The following is a 16,838-nucleotide window of genomic DNA, read 5'->3' on the forward strand; positions in this document are numbered from 1 at the left end:
AGGCAGAGGCTTTAACCCACTGAGCCACACAGGCACCCCTTCACTTAAATATTTTTAATGCTTTTCCAGGACCTACTTTGATGACCAATGGAGTCCATCCAGAAGCATCTTGAGACCCTAGGGTATAGTTCTAAAGAGAAGCCATCAGATATCTGATCCTTTTACTAGTTTTCCCTCCTCCTCTCTCCCTCAACTTCCCTAGCACCATTTTCAGGACATCTCATTTATTTAGTAGACAGATCAGTCTAAGTTCTCACACATCTCAGTTTTCATCAAATTTGTAAATCCTTTCCTGGAGAAGGAAAGATGCCTGCCCCTACCCAGGAGCTCTGCATTTTGTAGCCTTTATTTCTGCTCTGGTTTGTACTCTCCAGCTCATCTCCTTCCTCTTGCATGTCCCATACATACCCACCAGCATTTATGCTGGAGTCACCAGCCTCTATCCAGGTACCAGGCACAAGATTTTGAGGGCGATGCCCATGAGGTCAAACACTGAAGCTGCTACTAAGAAATTAAGGGACCTTGAACAGTGACTTGACCTTTCTGAGTTTGTTTCCTTTTATGTACCATCATGCTAAAATAATTCTTACCTAATAGAATGATGGCAAGAATTTTCTAGAGGAAAAAAGTAGACACTGTTAGTTCCTTTTCTCTCTTCCCCTCCCAGCAAAGTGGGTGAAATGTCAATGAGTTACGCCCATAGGAAGGGAGTCTGTGAGCCACTCTGAGCTGTTGTGTCTCCTACCATGCAGAACTGCTGTTCCTGCTTTTCTGTTTCTGCCTTCATGATGTACCAGCTCCCAAGGGAATTATCGGTCTTTGATCTGTTAAACATAAGACACAAGTGTGGGAGAGGGAGAAATAAGAATCTTCACTTCAATTAAAGGGCGAGTCTAGTTTTGAGAATGTAAGTCTTAAATACTTTTCAGTTGTTTCTCTTTCTTAGTCACAGCAAAACTCCATTGTTTATCTGCTGTTCTCAGGGCTCTTCTCTCCTCAGGACCTCATACTGGGTCTTGCTTAGGGTAACTAATCATCACACTCAAAACTGGCCATTTCAGCACTAAAAGTCCCAGGACACCTCAGGAGGCTGGTTGTCCTCACTAGCAATGACCTGTCACTACTGAATGCATATTTTCCGAGTCTTGTGCTCTGGCTGGCTGCTGCCCAGTGCTGGATAACCTAAGAATCAAATCAAGTTCGTGTTTAAGACTAGCAAGTAGAGGCACCAAAAGTTAAGGGAAAAAAATATTAAGAATTACATTTATTTTTGAAAGCATTGAAATAGTTACCATGGGATAAGTCAGAACTTTAACTTCACTACACTTATGGTTTATTTTACATCTATTTATGAATTATACTTAGGCAGGAGCCCCATAATCTCAGCTTATGGTCTCAGAAGGTCTTCAGAGTAGCCTCTTTGAAGAATTTAAGACAAAAACCAGACGTTCATATTAGCCCACATACTTGCTGGTATTCTCCATTCCTTCTTCACATCCTGATTTCCAGCCAGGATCATTTCCTTTTAGCACAAAGAACTTCCTTTAGAATTTCATGTACTGCAGACCTACTGGCAACAGCTTCAATTGTCTGAAAATATCTTTATTTTGCCTTCATTTTTCAAGGATATTTTTTCCCACTGGCTATAGAATTCCAACTTGAATTTTGTTTTAGCATTTTAGAGCGATCATTCCACACTCTGACTTACATTGTTTCTGATGAGAAGCAGGCATCATTCTTACTGCTGCCCAGAATGGTAATGTGACCTTTTAACAGTTTGACTACAATGTTCGTAGTTGTGGAGGCAGGGGTAGGATAGGGGAGGAAGAACACAGGTCTATACAACAATATTAGCAATGTTTTAGTTCTTAGGTTGATTCTGTTAACCTGGAAAAAAAAAAAAAGAACGGGTTATTTTACCAGCTAACTGAGTTTATTCTGGAATAGCAGAGGAATTGCAGTTTGGGGACCAGCAAACTATGGCAAAACAGGCAAGTCTGCAGAACAGAGGAGAGGGGCCTGCTTTTACAGGGTGAAGGGAGGAACCTGGGAGGGACTTTTCTGCTGAGTTCTCCTTGGCTACGTTGTTGCTGGGCAAGGAGGAATTCTTCCTTTTTCCTGTTGGGGTATGGAAATAAGTAAGCTTTCTGTTGACGAATGCTAGGTTTGCTTCTTACCATCAGAGCTAGTGTGTGAGAGCTCCCCCTTCAGGGCTTTCTGACTCCATTTTAAATGAGGTTTCCTTTATTTTCACAGTTAGACTGGGTTGTGGATTCATAGATGTTCATTTTTATAATGCTTTATAATTTACATATGTCACATAGTTTCTTTGGTGTTTAACACAATGAAATCACAAAACTGTATGTAATTAACATTTTAAGAGTGATTGAATGGTGCCAAAATGGAGATACCAACTCCTTCCATAAATCTGGCTGTGACTGTGAAGCAGGGAAATAGGGTGGTGGCTAGAGTAGCATGTGAGGTAAAGGGAAGGTTTTGGGGGTTGGTTTTGTTTAATATGGGAATGGCTACAGCTTTCTTTATGTGAATGCAATGGTCCCATAAAAGAATGGGAAGATGCAGGAGAAGAAGAGAAAGGATGGTCCTTGAGTCAGAGAGGGCATGGGATGCAGAGCACAGGTGGAGGTAGCTTTTTGAGAGCAAAAAGAAAACACCTTAAAGCATGAAGGAAGATGGAGAAGATCAAGAATATGGGTGCTAAAGCAAGTGGGATTAGAAATTTGGTGGTAGTGTTTCCCATTTGATGGAAGCTTCTAATTTCTTTACTTTTTTTTTTTTTTTAAGATTTTATTTATTTGACAGAGCACAAGCAGGGGGAGCAGCAGGCAGAGGCAGAAGGAGAAGCAGGCTCCCTGCCAAGCAAGGAGCCCAAAATGGGGCTCAATCCCAGGACACTGGGATCATGATCCCAGCCAAAGGCAGATGCTTAACCACCTGAGCCACCCAGGTGCCCATCTGTTTTCTCTTCTTGTCTCTTGTCTTCTGTTTTTTGTAATGTCTCAGGCCTGTCAACAGTAAAAGTGAGAGTTAGGGACAGAAGGGCAGCAACCCTGTCCTATACCCTCATTTGAGAATGTCATCTGTTCTGCCTCCTCCTAAGGCTAGCCTTGGCCCTGAAGGTTGAAGGGGAGCATTTTGAGAGGCTGCTGGGCTCTTCTCAACCAGTGTCCTAGGACTGCTGCACTGTAGCTAACCTGCTTCAGGGCCAGGCAAGCAACCCGTCCCTACAGGAGGAGAGACTCTGCAAGCACTGGCTCAACTGTTCTGGCCTCACCACAAGCTCTAAGGGAAGGCCTGATCCTTCACTTCACGTTGAAATGACGCCCTAGAGCCCAGAAACGTGGCTCTAGGTTTCTGCTCAGAAACACGTCCAGCTTTTGTGAAACAGGGTTTTTTTCCACCCCTTCCCCAACGGTGTAGTAGTTACAGGTCTCTGTGACATTAGTCAAGTCTGATCTTGCTGAGTCTGTTTCCTTCCTCACTTGTCAGATGGGGTTATCGGGCCTCACAGGGAGATTATAGAATACCAAGTGCCACAGAGATAGGGAACAGAGGCCGACCCTTAGCTCTGCTTCTTGTGACTGCCTCCTTTCCGGCTGTCGCCGCTTTCAGGAGAGGAGGAGGTGGGTGGCCGTTGAGCAGGACTGCTGCACGCCAGCCAGCGGCAGTGTCGTAGTACTTGTGCATTGGTCAAGTTCTGCTGCCTCTGCTTTCTCTTACCTCCCATGATCAAGGACCTCTTCACTGGGACAGCTTCCTGGTTTTATTGAAAGTTACGTCTGATTCTGTTTGCTTTGCTGCTTGTGGGTAAATTAGTTTTATCAACTTCCCTAAATGGGAAGGAAAGGGAAGATGAGACAGCAGCATCTCATATGTTGTTTTCCCCCAAGTTTCTGTCCTCTGCTCTTGCAGCTATTTCTTTGGGGAAATCTCAACCACTTCAAGTATTTAAGTTATTTACAGTTTGACGGCCCGTCAAATCCTTATCTTCATCTAGACTTCTCTCCCATGCTGCAGACACACTTTCATCCAGCCGCATCCTAGCCATCTTTTCCTTGATGTGTCACAAACAGTGCACTATGTCCAAAACTTGAGCTTGGCACCTCCCTTTGCACAGCCTTTCTGCCAGAAGCGTGTCCTCTTTCCCCTCTCTTGCTCCTTTACCCCCCACACCCCAGAGCTCTTCTGTTACCAGGGTCTGTTAATTCAGCCCACTAAATATCTTCTACGTGTACTCACTTCCCACCATCATGTTATCTGTCTTCATCATCTCCCTCCTGACTCCTTCTAATGAGTCTCACTCATGTCCACGCTTTCCCACAGCTGAAAGGGAGGCAGACTCTTCAGGGTTGCCAAAAAGCAAAAACCTTTTTATAATTTAAAAACCCATATTCCTGGGGCACCTGGGTGGCTCAGCGGGTTGAGCCTCTGCCTTCAGCTCGGGTCATGATCTCAGGGTCCTGGGATCCAGCCCCATGTCGGACTCTCTGCTCAGAGGTGAGCCTGCTTCCCCACCCCACGCCCCCCACTGCCCCGTCTGCCTTTCTGCCTACTTGTCATCTCTGTCAAATAAATCTTAAAAAATAAAAACCCATATTCCTAAGCCACCTATCAAATCTGAGTGCCCCATTTATTTGCCCTCTCAGTAGTGTGTGACATAGTCGATCTCTCTCTCTCTCTCCTTTAAACACTTTCTTCACTTGTTTCTAAGGCATCAGTTCCTCTCAGTTCTCCACCTCCCTCATGACTGTTCCCGCTCAGCCGCCTTTGCTGGTTCCTCCTTATTTCCCCTACTTGTTAACAAAGGAGTAACCCCGGGCAGAGTCTAGACTGCTCCATTTACATTTGTTTTCCAGATGACCCCATCTGATCTCAGAGCTTTAAATCCTTTCTATGTGCTGACTACTGCTAACTGTTATCTTCACTCAGACTTTTGTAAACTCTAGGCTCATGTGGCCAGCTGCCTAACCAACAGCTCCACTTAGGTATTTAACAGATACTTCAAATTAACACTCACTCCAGATTTTATTCCTCAAAGTTGTTCCTCAGTCTTCCCCATCTCAGTTAACAGACACCCTATCCTTCTAGTTCTGTGGTTTAGACCAAAACCCTTAGAATCCCCCTGACACCTCTATTTCCAATCCACCAAGAAATTCTGGCAGCTCTGTCTTTAAAATACATCCAGATCTAATTTATCACCACACCAACCATTACCACCATGGTCTAAACCACCGTCACCTTTTGCCTAGATTATTGCAGAAATCTCGCTTGCCTTTCTGCTTCTGCCCTTGCCCCTGGCAACCCATTCCCCATACAGCATCTGTTAACCTTTTAAGATGTTGAGTAAATCCTGTGACTTCTCTCCTTGGAACCCTCCAGTAACTTCTCATTAATGACTAGGAGAGCCAGAACTGGGCCTGAGGACACATAGGCCAGAGCATAGGAAGGTAATATCGGCCTCAAACTTGACACATACATCTTCTGGCAAATTAAAGTCATAGTCCTGAGCTAGGTTCAGAGAGGATAGAAGGCCCCTTCCCTCAGGAGCTCACAGTTCCCCAGGGGAGCCAGCTTTATATCTCAGTCCTCCAGCTCCTATCAAGTACCTGTCATGCTTAAAGGGCTGGACCTGGTACTACAGACTGTGTCTGCAGAGAGCTCGGTTCCTAGGGGTACTGGCCTCCAAACCACTCACTAGCTTTCCCAAGTGATATTAGCCTACAATAACACTTAGGGAAAACAAGACAAAAAAGAATGAATTTAGGGAAAAGAAGACAGAGCCACAACAGTGGCTTGAGTAGAATTCAGAGATGAAGGAAAGGCTTTATAAGCTGTGATTCTGGAGAAAAGAAACCTCTCAGGGAATCAGCAGAATTTGGCAACTCAGAGGTCCAAGCAGTGTACGCTAGAAAGGAGGTCAAAGGTAGGGAGGGATTGAACTCAACCAGAACAGTCAGGTTGGGATAGGAATCAGAAGCAAAGAGCAAAAGTAACCTGTCGTCTGAGTTTTGGCCTCCCTGCCTGCCTGCACAGCACTTCTTTACTGTGAGATGGGCCTTTTCTTGTTCTGTGCCCTCCTGCCAAGGCCAGGCTCTCCACACAGCAGGAACAAGTTCCCGGACGAACCACAGGCATGGGGCCAGGTGCTGTTGTTCCTGAGGAGTAAATAAATCTTTTTGAGAGAGAGAGAACTGTATGAGTGTTAGCTGTTATTATTTTTATCATCATTACTATTGAGATGTCTCCCCTCTTATTTATTGTTCCATTTTGGGGGAAACTGGTACAATGAAATGCTAAGGGATAGGGGCGTGATCAAAAGCTTAGCACCAGGATCTGGGAGCTGGGAAGTTAAGCCCCACAGAGCAGCCCTGAAGTATGGAAGCAGTTTTCAAGCTATAGTGGTAGACTCTTTGCTCCATTCAGATCCTGAGTTAGAGGCCCAGGGTGATACACCACCCCTATCTGAGGGTAACAGATCCCTAGCCTCAGAAGTCTCTGGTCTGCCTGTATATGAGTCTTAAGGCTTTAAGTTTGCCTCTCTTCTCACAGGAGTTCAAAGAATTTTTTCTGTCTCTTGGTTTCCCTTCCTCAGGCCTAGAGGCATCTAAGAGATGCACAGTCCTGGTAGAGAAACCCAGCTTCCATAAAACCGTCAGATCTGGTCAGCTGGGGCCCAAGGGAACTTCCTGAGCCCAGTATCCTCTCTCTTTAGCCTGTGGTCTAAGCCTGATGGCTGAGATGTCCCTTTTAATGTACTGCCTCACTTCTTTGAGCCACCAAGTCCCCAGCTCTCTGCAGAGTGCCAAGAAGAATCCTAAAGGTCCAAGGGTTTTTGATAAAGTCCACACAGAGCTTTTGGGAGATGAGCTCCCTTGCCAAGGGTGTACAGAAGTCAGGGGTAACAGCCAGAATTGGCTGGTGCCCACCCTGACCCAGAATGCAACTTGGCAGGCACCTCACAGGAAAGGGCCCACAGGACCTTTGGGCAGGCACAGGGCTCAAGTTGCCTGAGATACTCTGAAGCCAGAGTCTGGGAGGAGCGAGGACCTCTTCCAGAAGTGACACTTTAACCCTTCCCTCTCAGGAGTCGGGACTTTCAACCCCTCTCCTTAGCAGGGTGTGAGTTCAGAGGGTCAAAGGGTCTTGATTTAGTTAGGCCTCTTCATTCTATAGATGGGGAGACTGAGGCCCAAGGTGAGGGAGTGGCTCTAGTCCCTATAGAATGGGCCTCTTGTCCAGGAAGGCTCCTCAGAGGAAGGATAGGGAAGGAAGTAAGTGGGTGTGGTGAGGAATGGAGGGAGCATGTAGGTGGTGAGAACCACATGACCAGGGCTCTACTGCAGGAGCAGAGGGTGAGCTCAGAGTAGGGAGCCCAGCCACACTGCACTTGAGCTGAGTGATCAGGTTTAGGATTGACCTCTTAGGGCTAGGCCCCTGGTCTTTGTCTTGTCCCCACATTTCCCCTGCTCTTAGCTGTAGCTGCTGAATCTGCAAACTCTCTTTAGCCCAAGGAAGTCCTAATTCCAGCCTTTGGAGAGGACTCTGGGAGCCACCCCAGGGGAAGGCAGCCAGCCAAGGGGGTGAAAGTTGAGGAAGGCAGGCAGCTGTACTGAGCTGTCTCTGGGGCAGCAATCTGTTGGCAAGCCTACCTAGCCAGCCAGAATCAGGGAGCTGTTTACTTTCAGTTTTTAGCTCTTGCAAAAGTTTTGTTTCTAGCAACTAAGTCTGTGTTTATGTTACTTAAGGGAATCACTCTGGAAAAGAACAAAACTTCAGCCCTGATGCCAGGTCCAGAGGTTCACTGGGCAGAGGGCAGTGGAGTAGGGAGAGCTTGGCCAGGTCTGGGGGCATGCCTTGGGGAGGTACAGTACCTTACTTCTACTCTGCCCGGGTGAGGTCTGAGAACAGCAAGTCCTCTCTGTAGCAGGTGTTTTGCAAGATGTAACCGACCAGACCCTTGGTCACATATGAATTTCATTTCACCTTCATAGTAGACCTGGATTAGAAGCCCAAACAGAAGTTCTTAGTTCCCTTTGGTAACAAAGATACTGAGACCCAGAGAAAGAGTGTGTTGAGTTTGGCCACAGACCATTTTCCTTCCACTCTACCCCACTGCCTCCCTTCTGAGAGTCCCAGGAACACCCTGAAGCAGGGGTGAGTGGGGAGACTGCACCCACCACCTTCCTGGCAGGCGAACTGTTCAAGAGGATCCACTGGGGGACTAGAGTGGAGAGAACCCAGAATATAGTGGCTTGGCCCAGACCACATTTCAGCCCAAAGAAGAGGGCTGGGCCTCGGGGCGCCTGGGTGGCTCAGTGGGTTAAAGCCTCTTCCTCCAGCTCAGGTCATGATCCCAGAATCCTGGGATCGAGCCCCGCATCGGGCTCTCTGCTCAGTGGGGAGCCTGCTTCCTCCTCTCTCTCTGCCTGCCTCTCTGCCTACTTGGGATCTCTGTCTGTCAAATAAATAAATAAAATCTTTAAAAAAAAAAAAAAAAAGAAGAAGAAAGAAAAAGAAGAGGGCTGGGCCTTCCTGAGGGAGGTTTTGGAGAAGATACTATGTCACAGGGACCTGGCCAAAGAAGGATCCACCAGCTGGAAGCCGTTCCTGAGTGACAGAGCACCTCCTCTCCCATCATCTGCTCATGGAGCCCAGCCATGCTGCAGTTGGGCTAGGGGCTCAAATTTAGGATTTGTCTCTCAGGCTAGGACCCTGGTCTGTGTATCTTGTCCCCATTTCTGCCCTGCTCCTAGCTGTGGCTGCTGAATCTGCTACTCTCTAGCCCCAGCAAGTCCTAGTCCCACTCTAGGGGAAGGCAGCCAGCCAAGTGGGTGGAAGTCGAGCAAGGCAGGCATCTGTACTGAGCGAGGGGCCCTGCTCAGGGCTTGGGTCCCCAGGGCTCCAGCAGGAGCATGCGAGGATTTCGGAGGAGCAGTCAGAACATGGAGGGGTGTCCTTGCTCTAAGCAATTTCACCTCTGCCCAGCGCCTCCATAGTTGTGTGTTTTGGAGTAATAACTGATGAAGGAAGAACCTTTACTCCCAGTCAAGATGTTTTTTAGACCCTACTGAGGTCAACAAAAGCCAAATGTTGCTGAGTGTGTGTTCTCTGTCCTTCCACACCCCTGCCCTGCCTAGTACACAGAGCCAAGCCCTGTCCCTGGGCCTGGGCCATACAGATAAAGCCCCCTGGGTTGCCTGTGCGGGTGTGAATGCTGGGAAGTCAGTTGAACCAGCCACACTTGATTCAGCTCCAGGGCAGATGTTGGCCCAGCCAGTCAGGTGCGGGCCTGTGCTCATGCTGTTACCCCCAGTGAAATGACCTCATTCCACCTCCAGTTCAGCTGCCACTCTGCCCATCTAGGATCTCACCTCTGTATGAAGCCTCCCCTGTCCATCCTGGCTGTCATGAATTGCTCCCTTCTCCATGCTTCTGAGTTCTAAGCTTCATCTCTGTGATTGTTGGGTGGGTTGGCATCTTCTTCTCCCCTCTAGCCTGAGCAGCCCTGTGGGGACAGAAACCATGGCTACTTATTGTCCTTAGAAATTGATTGGGTTGAGGGGCACCTGAATAACTCAGTCAGTTAAGCATCTGCTTTCAGCTCAGTTCATAATCCCAGGGTCCTAGAATGGAGCCCTACATTGGGCTCCCCGCTCAGCAGCAGACCCTGCTTCTCCCTCTCCCACCGCCCCTCCCCCCCCCAAATCATGCATGTGCATGCTCTCAAAAAAAAAAAAAAAAGGTTAATAAATTTATTTATTTTTTAAAAATTGATTGGGTTGAATTGATGAGTCACTAACAAAGTTCTTTAATGGTCATTTCATAAACTGAAGTACCCAACTGACCCTTCCAGGGATGGAAAATAAGACCTATCAGAACTTCTTGAAAACAGTGCTTCTCTTCTGGCAGATGAGGACACAGAAGCTTGGTTTGGGATTTGAGATAGGGGACTATGCTCTTTAGGCCTGTTTTCCCCTTTAGCTTTTAAAACAAACATCTCTGTCCCCTTTCACTGTAGCAGAGAAAGAAATGGAAAGTTAAGGTACAGCTGGTGACCCAGAAGATGTGTCTGCAGTGAAGCCAGGGCACTAGAAGGGGATTCATCATTACCTCTAAATCCTAAATAGCTCACAAGACAACAATCTTAGATCTTGGGAGTACAGAGGGGTATATGAAGACTTAATGTGCTTCCAAGCGCCTGAGAGGATTTGACCTATCCAAAGGCCTGGCACATGGTAGGCCAACAACCACTGGTTCTAGAATGAATGAATAAGATGTTTTTTGTAAGAGGCAGCCTCCTCCCGACCCAGTTTCAGCCTCTGGTCACCAGGGCTTGGTCCCACCCATTACTGGTCTAGCAGTTACCAACCTCCCATCTTGGACCTGGCGCATTTGGAGTCATAAGCATCAGATTCAGTCCGTGTCTTGCAGAAGCACCCATCCAGTGTAGAGGAGGAGGGCAACAACCAGGGACTGGGCAACTGGTCTACCCTGGCCTAAGGCATTATACAGCACCTCTCATATTTTGGAAGGAAGAACTCCAGTCATGAGCAACGAGTAGTTTTCCTTTTTTTCCTTTTAGCCTAGGCCTCCCTAGAAGACATGGAGCTGTGGGTTGGGTCTCAGGCACCCCTAACTGTGGGCTATCAGTGCTGAGAGTTTGCTCAGGTTCTGTGGACTCCTTCAGCATTTAGAATTCCAGATTGGCAGGTAGTCCTCAAGGCTGCCTGGCTATCCACTCCCCTTATCACATTCTGACTGCTGTTCTAATTTTTTTAGTAGATCACTCTGTCCCCTCGGTGCCATGGAAGTCAAGAACTGGGTTCTGAGGGCACCTGGGTGGCTCAGTTAAGTATCTGCCTTTGACTCAGGTCATGATCTCAGGGTCCTGGGATCAAGCCCACACATTGGGCTCCCTGTTAGGAATCCATCAGCAGGGAGTCTGCTTCTCCCTCTCCTCTGCCCACCCCCCACTCATGCTCTCTCTCAAATAAATATATACAAAATTTAAAATAAAAAAGAAAAAGAACTGGGTTCTGTTCATTTCTGTCTCCTCACAGTAGGCGTTGAAAAGGTTAAGTGGAGGAAGGGGATTACTAAATGTCACTGATCCCAGAAGCAACTCTCGCTAGGCCTCAGATTCCCATTTGCAGAATCACAAGGGGCATGGAGGTAGTTTCAGATCTCTGGGGTCTCCACCAAACTGATTCTTGGTGCCTGGGGAGTGGTGCAGTGAGCTGCCTATGCCTCCATCAGCTTGTGAAGACCTCAGCACATGGATTTGGAGACAGAAATGCCCATCCATAGGGCAGGCTGCATGCTATTGAGGTCAGCCAAGTTCACCTGTGGTGGCGACTCCCATCTCCTTTTAGCACTGCCTCTTCCTGTCAACTGGCTGCCTGGGTTGGCTTTTTTGTATAGCTTTGAGCTGCTCCAGGGCAGGAACCTGGTACAGAAAATAAAGTGGAGTGGGGAGCAGTTGAATGAGCAAAAGAGTGAGTCATATAGGAGTCCAGAAGACCACCATCACATAACCCAAATGTACACTAGGACCTTAAAGGGGAACTAGTGATACCCTGTCAGCCTGAGGCAGGGAAAGCTTTGGTAGGAGGGCAGTGTCGGGATGTGGTTCATGTCACCTGCCGGCTGTCAGAACTCCCAGGGGCCATACTGAGAGTGTAGTATTCACCAACATCTCCTCCCTGGCAATTGGATATATTCCCATGGTGACATGTAGAACAGTTACAACTCAGAGGACGAATGACTTATCCATATTCATGCAGCAAGAGAAGGGATGAGGCTTTAATCTGTCCCGGAGGGGACTGCTGCTCCTCCACAGGCAGAGTCTCAGCTAGGGTTCACATCCCATCTCTGCCACTCCAAGCTGTGGGACCTTGAGTTTATTTAAACCTGAACTCTAGTTTCCTGTCCATGACCTAGGAACAACATGCCCACCCGTGGGGTTGAGATGAGGGTTAAACAACATCAAGTACATAAAGTGCTTTGTAAACCAGTCAGCTCTAGGGACGCCTGGGTGGCTCAGTTGGTTAAGCAGCTGCCTTCGGCTCAGGTCATGATCCCAGCGTCCTGGGATCGAGTTCCACATCGGGCTCCTTGCTCATCGGGGAGCCTGCTTCTCCCTCTGCCTCTGCCTGCCATTCTGTCTGCCTGTGCTTGCTCTCTCTCCCTCTCTCTCTCTGACAAATAAATAAATAAAATCTTTAAAAAAAAAAAAACAAAAACCAGTCAGCTCTATATCAATATTAGCCAGAGAACCAAGATATGAAAGGAACCAAAGTCATTTCTTGGAGGTGCCATATCCTCACCTAGCTGACTTCTTCTTCTTTCAGGATAAGAGTGAGGCCTCCAGCAGAGTCTTGTCCAGAAGGCCTTGTCGTCCCAGACCCAACTCGCTGCCTCCCAACTTGCCTGAGGAAGAAACTCGCAGGATCGCACGGATATTTTCTTCCCAGTACTCCCAGAAAGACTAATACAGACTGAAAGACAAAGGGAAGGATCCGCCTGCCCACCTTCCTTTGGCCTTGTCTGGCTCACATGAGAAACAAGGTCTGCTTCCTTCAAGGCCATGAGGGCCCTGAAACTACCACCAGCCTAGTCCATGGGTGCCTTGGGACCCCATCCAGCACAGCCTGGAGGAATGTCCCAAACCAGTCCAAAGTCCATCTGCTAGGATTTCAGCTTCTTCCTTCTAAACAAAATGGACTCCAGTACCCAAGTGGAACCACCCATCTTTTGACTAAGGGACCCAAGCAGGCATCTCTCGGCTGAGAAACTCCTTCCAGTGTCCTTGATAGCCTACTGCTGACATGAGCCCACCTTCTGCCTGAATATCATGGGCCATTTTTTACTTAAAGTTTGGGTGGGGTAGAGGTGGGGGTGGAGATTGTGTGTGTTGTGCATAGCTGAGGAAGTCCTTGAGCCACCTCAGCTGATTTGCTTAGAAATAAGGGTATTTTATAGATATAAATTATTTTTACGCTGTGTTGAATTAATCAATAGAAAAGGAGGGGGGAAATCACCTCCTTTGGACTTTTGTCTGATTATCTAAAATTCTAACCATGCTTTTAACTTATTGTTTTTACCCAGCTCTGAAGGTCCTTGTTCCTGCCTGTGTTTGAATAAAATCATATTGGTATTTGTATTCTGTAAACAGGTGTTTCCTGGGTTGGCCACTGGACTGGGGTGTTAGGAATCCATTTGTGCTCTAACAGCCAAAGGAAAGCTTGAAAACCATACAGTCCCTTAAGCTCACCTTGAACCAGGGGCCAGGGTCACCACAAGACTTCACGGTGAGAGAGCAGATTGGGCGGACACTCCGTTATTCCTTTGCTTATGCCTCCAATCCGGCAACAAAGTGGAGGAGTCTCCTGGAACAGGTCTGCTCAGAACCCCTGATCTCTCTAGGATGAATTGCTCTGGGTTAAGACTGTCAAACTCCAAACATTTGAGCAGCTACTATAGACAGGGCCTGTGAGGAAGATAAGAAAAGCACAAAGATGTGCAGAATGGCTGGGAGAGAAGGGTGGAGGAGAATTAACATGGAGGGTCCCGCTTTCCTCCCCAAGCACAGGCCATTTTGCTTAGTCCTCATAACTCTATAACCTACAGGTCATGATACCCATTTTATAGTTACTGAAACTCACCAAAGTCAAGTCATTTGCCTCTGTTTATGTAGCTAGGAAAGGAATCACCACATACATTTCCAGAGGTGTCACAAGGCTTCTGCACACAGGGAGTAGCCAGTGAGTGGTCTGAATTGGGGAAATTGATGGAAAAAAACCATGTGGGCTGGAGCAACCAGGGCGGGCTTCCCAGAAAAGTCAGAGGATGAGCCCAGAGAAAAAACCAGGAGAGCACTCAGGGCCACATGCTGCTAGGGACAGGGAAGAGACCTGTCTTGACACTGCCACTTCCCTCATAGGTCCCCTCCAGCTTGACTGTCCTTCCATCTGAGCCGCTGTTGCCTCATCTGCAAAGCAGAGATAATAACGCTTCAGAGGGTTGTTGTGAAGACTAAACTAGATGACATTTGTGAAAGTGCTTCGCCTGCACTTGGCACTTGGTGGAAGCTGAGGAAATGTCAGCTCCTCCCACCCCACCCCCACCCCCGGAGCTCCCGAGCTAACCAGCAGACAGGCAAGCACCCCAACAGCTCTGAGACAGGCAGGACGCGCCTGAGGGTGGGGTGATGCACAAACCCCGAGGAGGAACAGGGTGCCCCCCATCAGTGAAGTGCCCTCCACCAGGCTGTTCCCTTTTTGTTCATCTCGGCCCCTCAGCCTTCAGCCTGCCGGCTCACACCCTCCCCCCCCCAATCTCAGGTTGACAGTAGGAGCTTTCAAGGCAAGGGCTCCACCTGCCTTAAGGCCACATAGAACCTACAGAGGGGCAGTTGGGGGCCCAGGCCTGAGGGGTTAAGCCTCAGGTGAAGAATATTCCTTCCAAATCCTGCTCCAGCTTCTATAAATAACCTGATTGGGTCAAGTTAGGATAAGGCCACAGCAGGACACAGGCTGCTCCTACCCAGGCGGTTTTTCCTACCCAGGCTCAGAGCAACCCCCCAAAATAAAAGGGCACCCTAAGGGTCTGAAAACCATCACCTCCACTTAAAAAGAGTGTGTTATTTACCAGTATCCTCTCCCTGAAAGTTGGATCTCTTTCCCGGTGACAGCTCAGAGATGAAATGCCTTGCGAGCCATGCAGCCTGGCTTAAGGGCATGAAGTACATATTTGACAACGAGCCATCATCTCCCTCACTTCCTTTCAGGCACTGCCTCTGCAGAGACCTGAAAATGGATGTTTCTGATCACCAGATGCTGGCTGCTTCCAGCCCTTGCCACCAACCTTTGAACTTCTAGTGCCTGTTGGACTCTGGGGACAGGGAGCCACAGCAGACACACCTGGCCCTGCCCTCAAGAAGCCTCCCAGCCCAATGTAAGCTGAGTCCTCCCTCTGGGGACTCCAGGGCCCACGGCCTCCTTGTTTGAGCGCCTGCTGTTTATCCCTTCCCACATACCCACTGCAATCTAGCCACCACCTTCAGGCCAGCATTTCCAGCTGGAGCCGGAACCTACCTCCTGAGCCCAGCCTCAGCAGTCTCCTAGCAGCCCCTTCCCTTATGAAGGGAACTGCCTGGGCTACTGATGTTAGGGCACGGTCTGCTCCAAGGGAGAGGACAGACACAGCCCTGGCTTTGCACTTGAATGTCTAGACTTGTGACCACTTGCCCTGTGGCCATGGCTCTGTGCCCAAGTCCAGAAATGGGTTCTGCCTACTCCTCTGCCCTACCCAGTTAACTCCCTTCTCACCCCGGAATTCCCCTCTCTTCTCCTGTCCCCGTCCCCTCTTTCCTGTGTCACGTGCGTCCCAGGTTCAGATGTGCCCCACCCTTCCCTCAGTGCCTACTGATGGAGCCTACAGTAGTAGCAGCTGCTAGGAGCCCTCCCTGCCATGCTCCACACACCTCTGCCCACTCCCTTTGGCTCCCTTCAGTGTCATGTGTGAGACGGTAAAGGTCACAGCAGAGAGACCAGAATTATAATTATTAATTTATAATTATAAATATTATAATTTAAGGACTGGGGGTTGGGCAACACCATATACTAGCAGTGTGACTGGGGTTAGTCCTTGTCCCTCCCTGACACCATTTTCTCCTCTGTAAAGGAAGCATTACAAATGTTAGATGCTCAGCAAGAAAAGGAATGAGATACCGATACATGCTATAGCACAGACACATCTTGAATGTACTATGCTAACTGAGAAAATCCAATCACATACAATAGGATTTTATTTATATGAAAGGTTCAGAAATCCATAGAGATAGGGACAACTGGGCAGCTCATCAGTTAAGCATCTGCCTTTGGCTCAAGTCATAATTCCAGAGTCATGCTTCTCCCTCTGCCCCTCAGCCCACTCTTGCTCTCTCTCATTCTCACTCTCTCAAATTAATAAGATCTTTTAAAAAAAGAAATCTATAGAGACAGAAAGTAGATTAGTGATTGCTTGGGGCTGAGTGTAAGGGAAAAAGGAAAGTGATTATTGATGTACATGATTTGGGGGGAGTGTGTGGGGAGTGGTGAAAATATTTTAAAATTGTGATGATGGGATGCCTGGATGACCCAGTTGGTTAAGCGGCTGCCTTCTGCTCGGGTCATGATCTCAGGATCTTGGGATCGAGTCCCACATCTGGCTCCCTGCTCAACGGGGAGCCTGCTTCTCTCTCTGCCTCTGCCTGCCACTCTGCCTGCTTGTGTGCTCTGTCTCTCTCTCTCTGACAAATAAATAAATAAATAAATAAATAAAATCTTTTAAAAACCATTAATTTTTTTAAAATTGTGATGATGGGGGCGCCTGGGTGGCTCAGTGGGTTGGGCCGCTGCCTTCGGCTCAGGTCATGATCTCAGGGTCCTGGGATCGAGTCCCACGTCGGGCTCTCTGCTCGGCAGGGAGCCTGCTTCCCTTCCTCTCTCTCTGCCTGCCTCTCTGCCTACTTGTGATCTCTGTCTGTCAAATAAATAAATAAAATCTTTAAAAAAAAAATAAAATTGTGATGATGGTTGGATAACTGAACAGTTAAAACCAATGAATTATATCCATTAAATAGGCGGACTGTATGTATGTGAATTATATCTCAGTAAAGCTGTTATTTAAAAAAACAGAATCCTGGGCACCTGCGAGGCTCAGTCAGTTAAGTGCCTGCCCTCAGCTCAAGTCATGATTGCAGGTTTCCAGGATAGAGCCCCATAGCCAGCTCCCTGCTCAGGGAAGTCTGCTTCTCCCTCTCCATCTGCCCCTCC

At 48.0% G+C, this 16,838-nt stretch overlaps 2 protein-coding genes across 13 annotated transcripts in view; one reads left to right on the forward strand and one right to left on the reverse strand.

Annotated features, from left to right (window-relative positions):
• The window catches only part of C2CD3 (C2 domain containing 3 centriole elongation regulator), a 144,084-nt gene extending 130,901 nt beyond the window's left edge, over positions 1-13,183 (forward strand). The window contains 1 exon segment of the mRNA XM_047690348.1: positions 12,372-13,183. Coding sequence (XP_047546304.1) covers positions 12,372-12,512 — 141 coding nt within the window. The 3' untranslated portion in view covers positions 12,513-13,183.
• LOC125078180 (uncharacterized) overlaps positions 1-16,838 on the reverse strand; it is an 18,170-nt gene continuing 1,332 nt past the window's right edge. The window contains exons 1-11 of one of the 12 annotated variants that reach the window (XR_007120818.1): positions 15,117-15,502; positions 14,671-14,828; positions 13,686-14,011; positions 13,295-13,510; positions 12,348-12,518; positions 11,365-11,467; positions 9,393-9,526; positions 7,893-8,017; positions 6,016-6,176; positions 2,956-3,026; positions 837-1,887 (exon numbers count right to left, since the gene is read on the reverse strand). Coding sequence is in view for 2 of the 12 variants with exons in the window: in XM_047690345.1 (XP_047546301.1) it covers positions 692-824; positions 1,709-1,887; positions 6,016-6,193; positions 7,893-8,017; positions 9,393-9,449 (672 nt within the window). In the remaining 10 variants the exon portion in view is untranslated. The other 11 variants (XR_007120819.1, XR_007120815.1, XR_007120812.1 and 8 more) reach the window with 11 other exon arrangements.

This window comes from Lutra lutra, chromosome 10, assembly GCF_902655055.1.
Source record: "Lutra lutra chromosome 10, mLutLut1.2, whole genome shotgun sequence".
Lineage (NCBI taxonomy): Eukaryota > Metazoa > Chordata > Mammalia > Carnivora > Mustelidae > Lutra > Lutra lutra.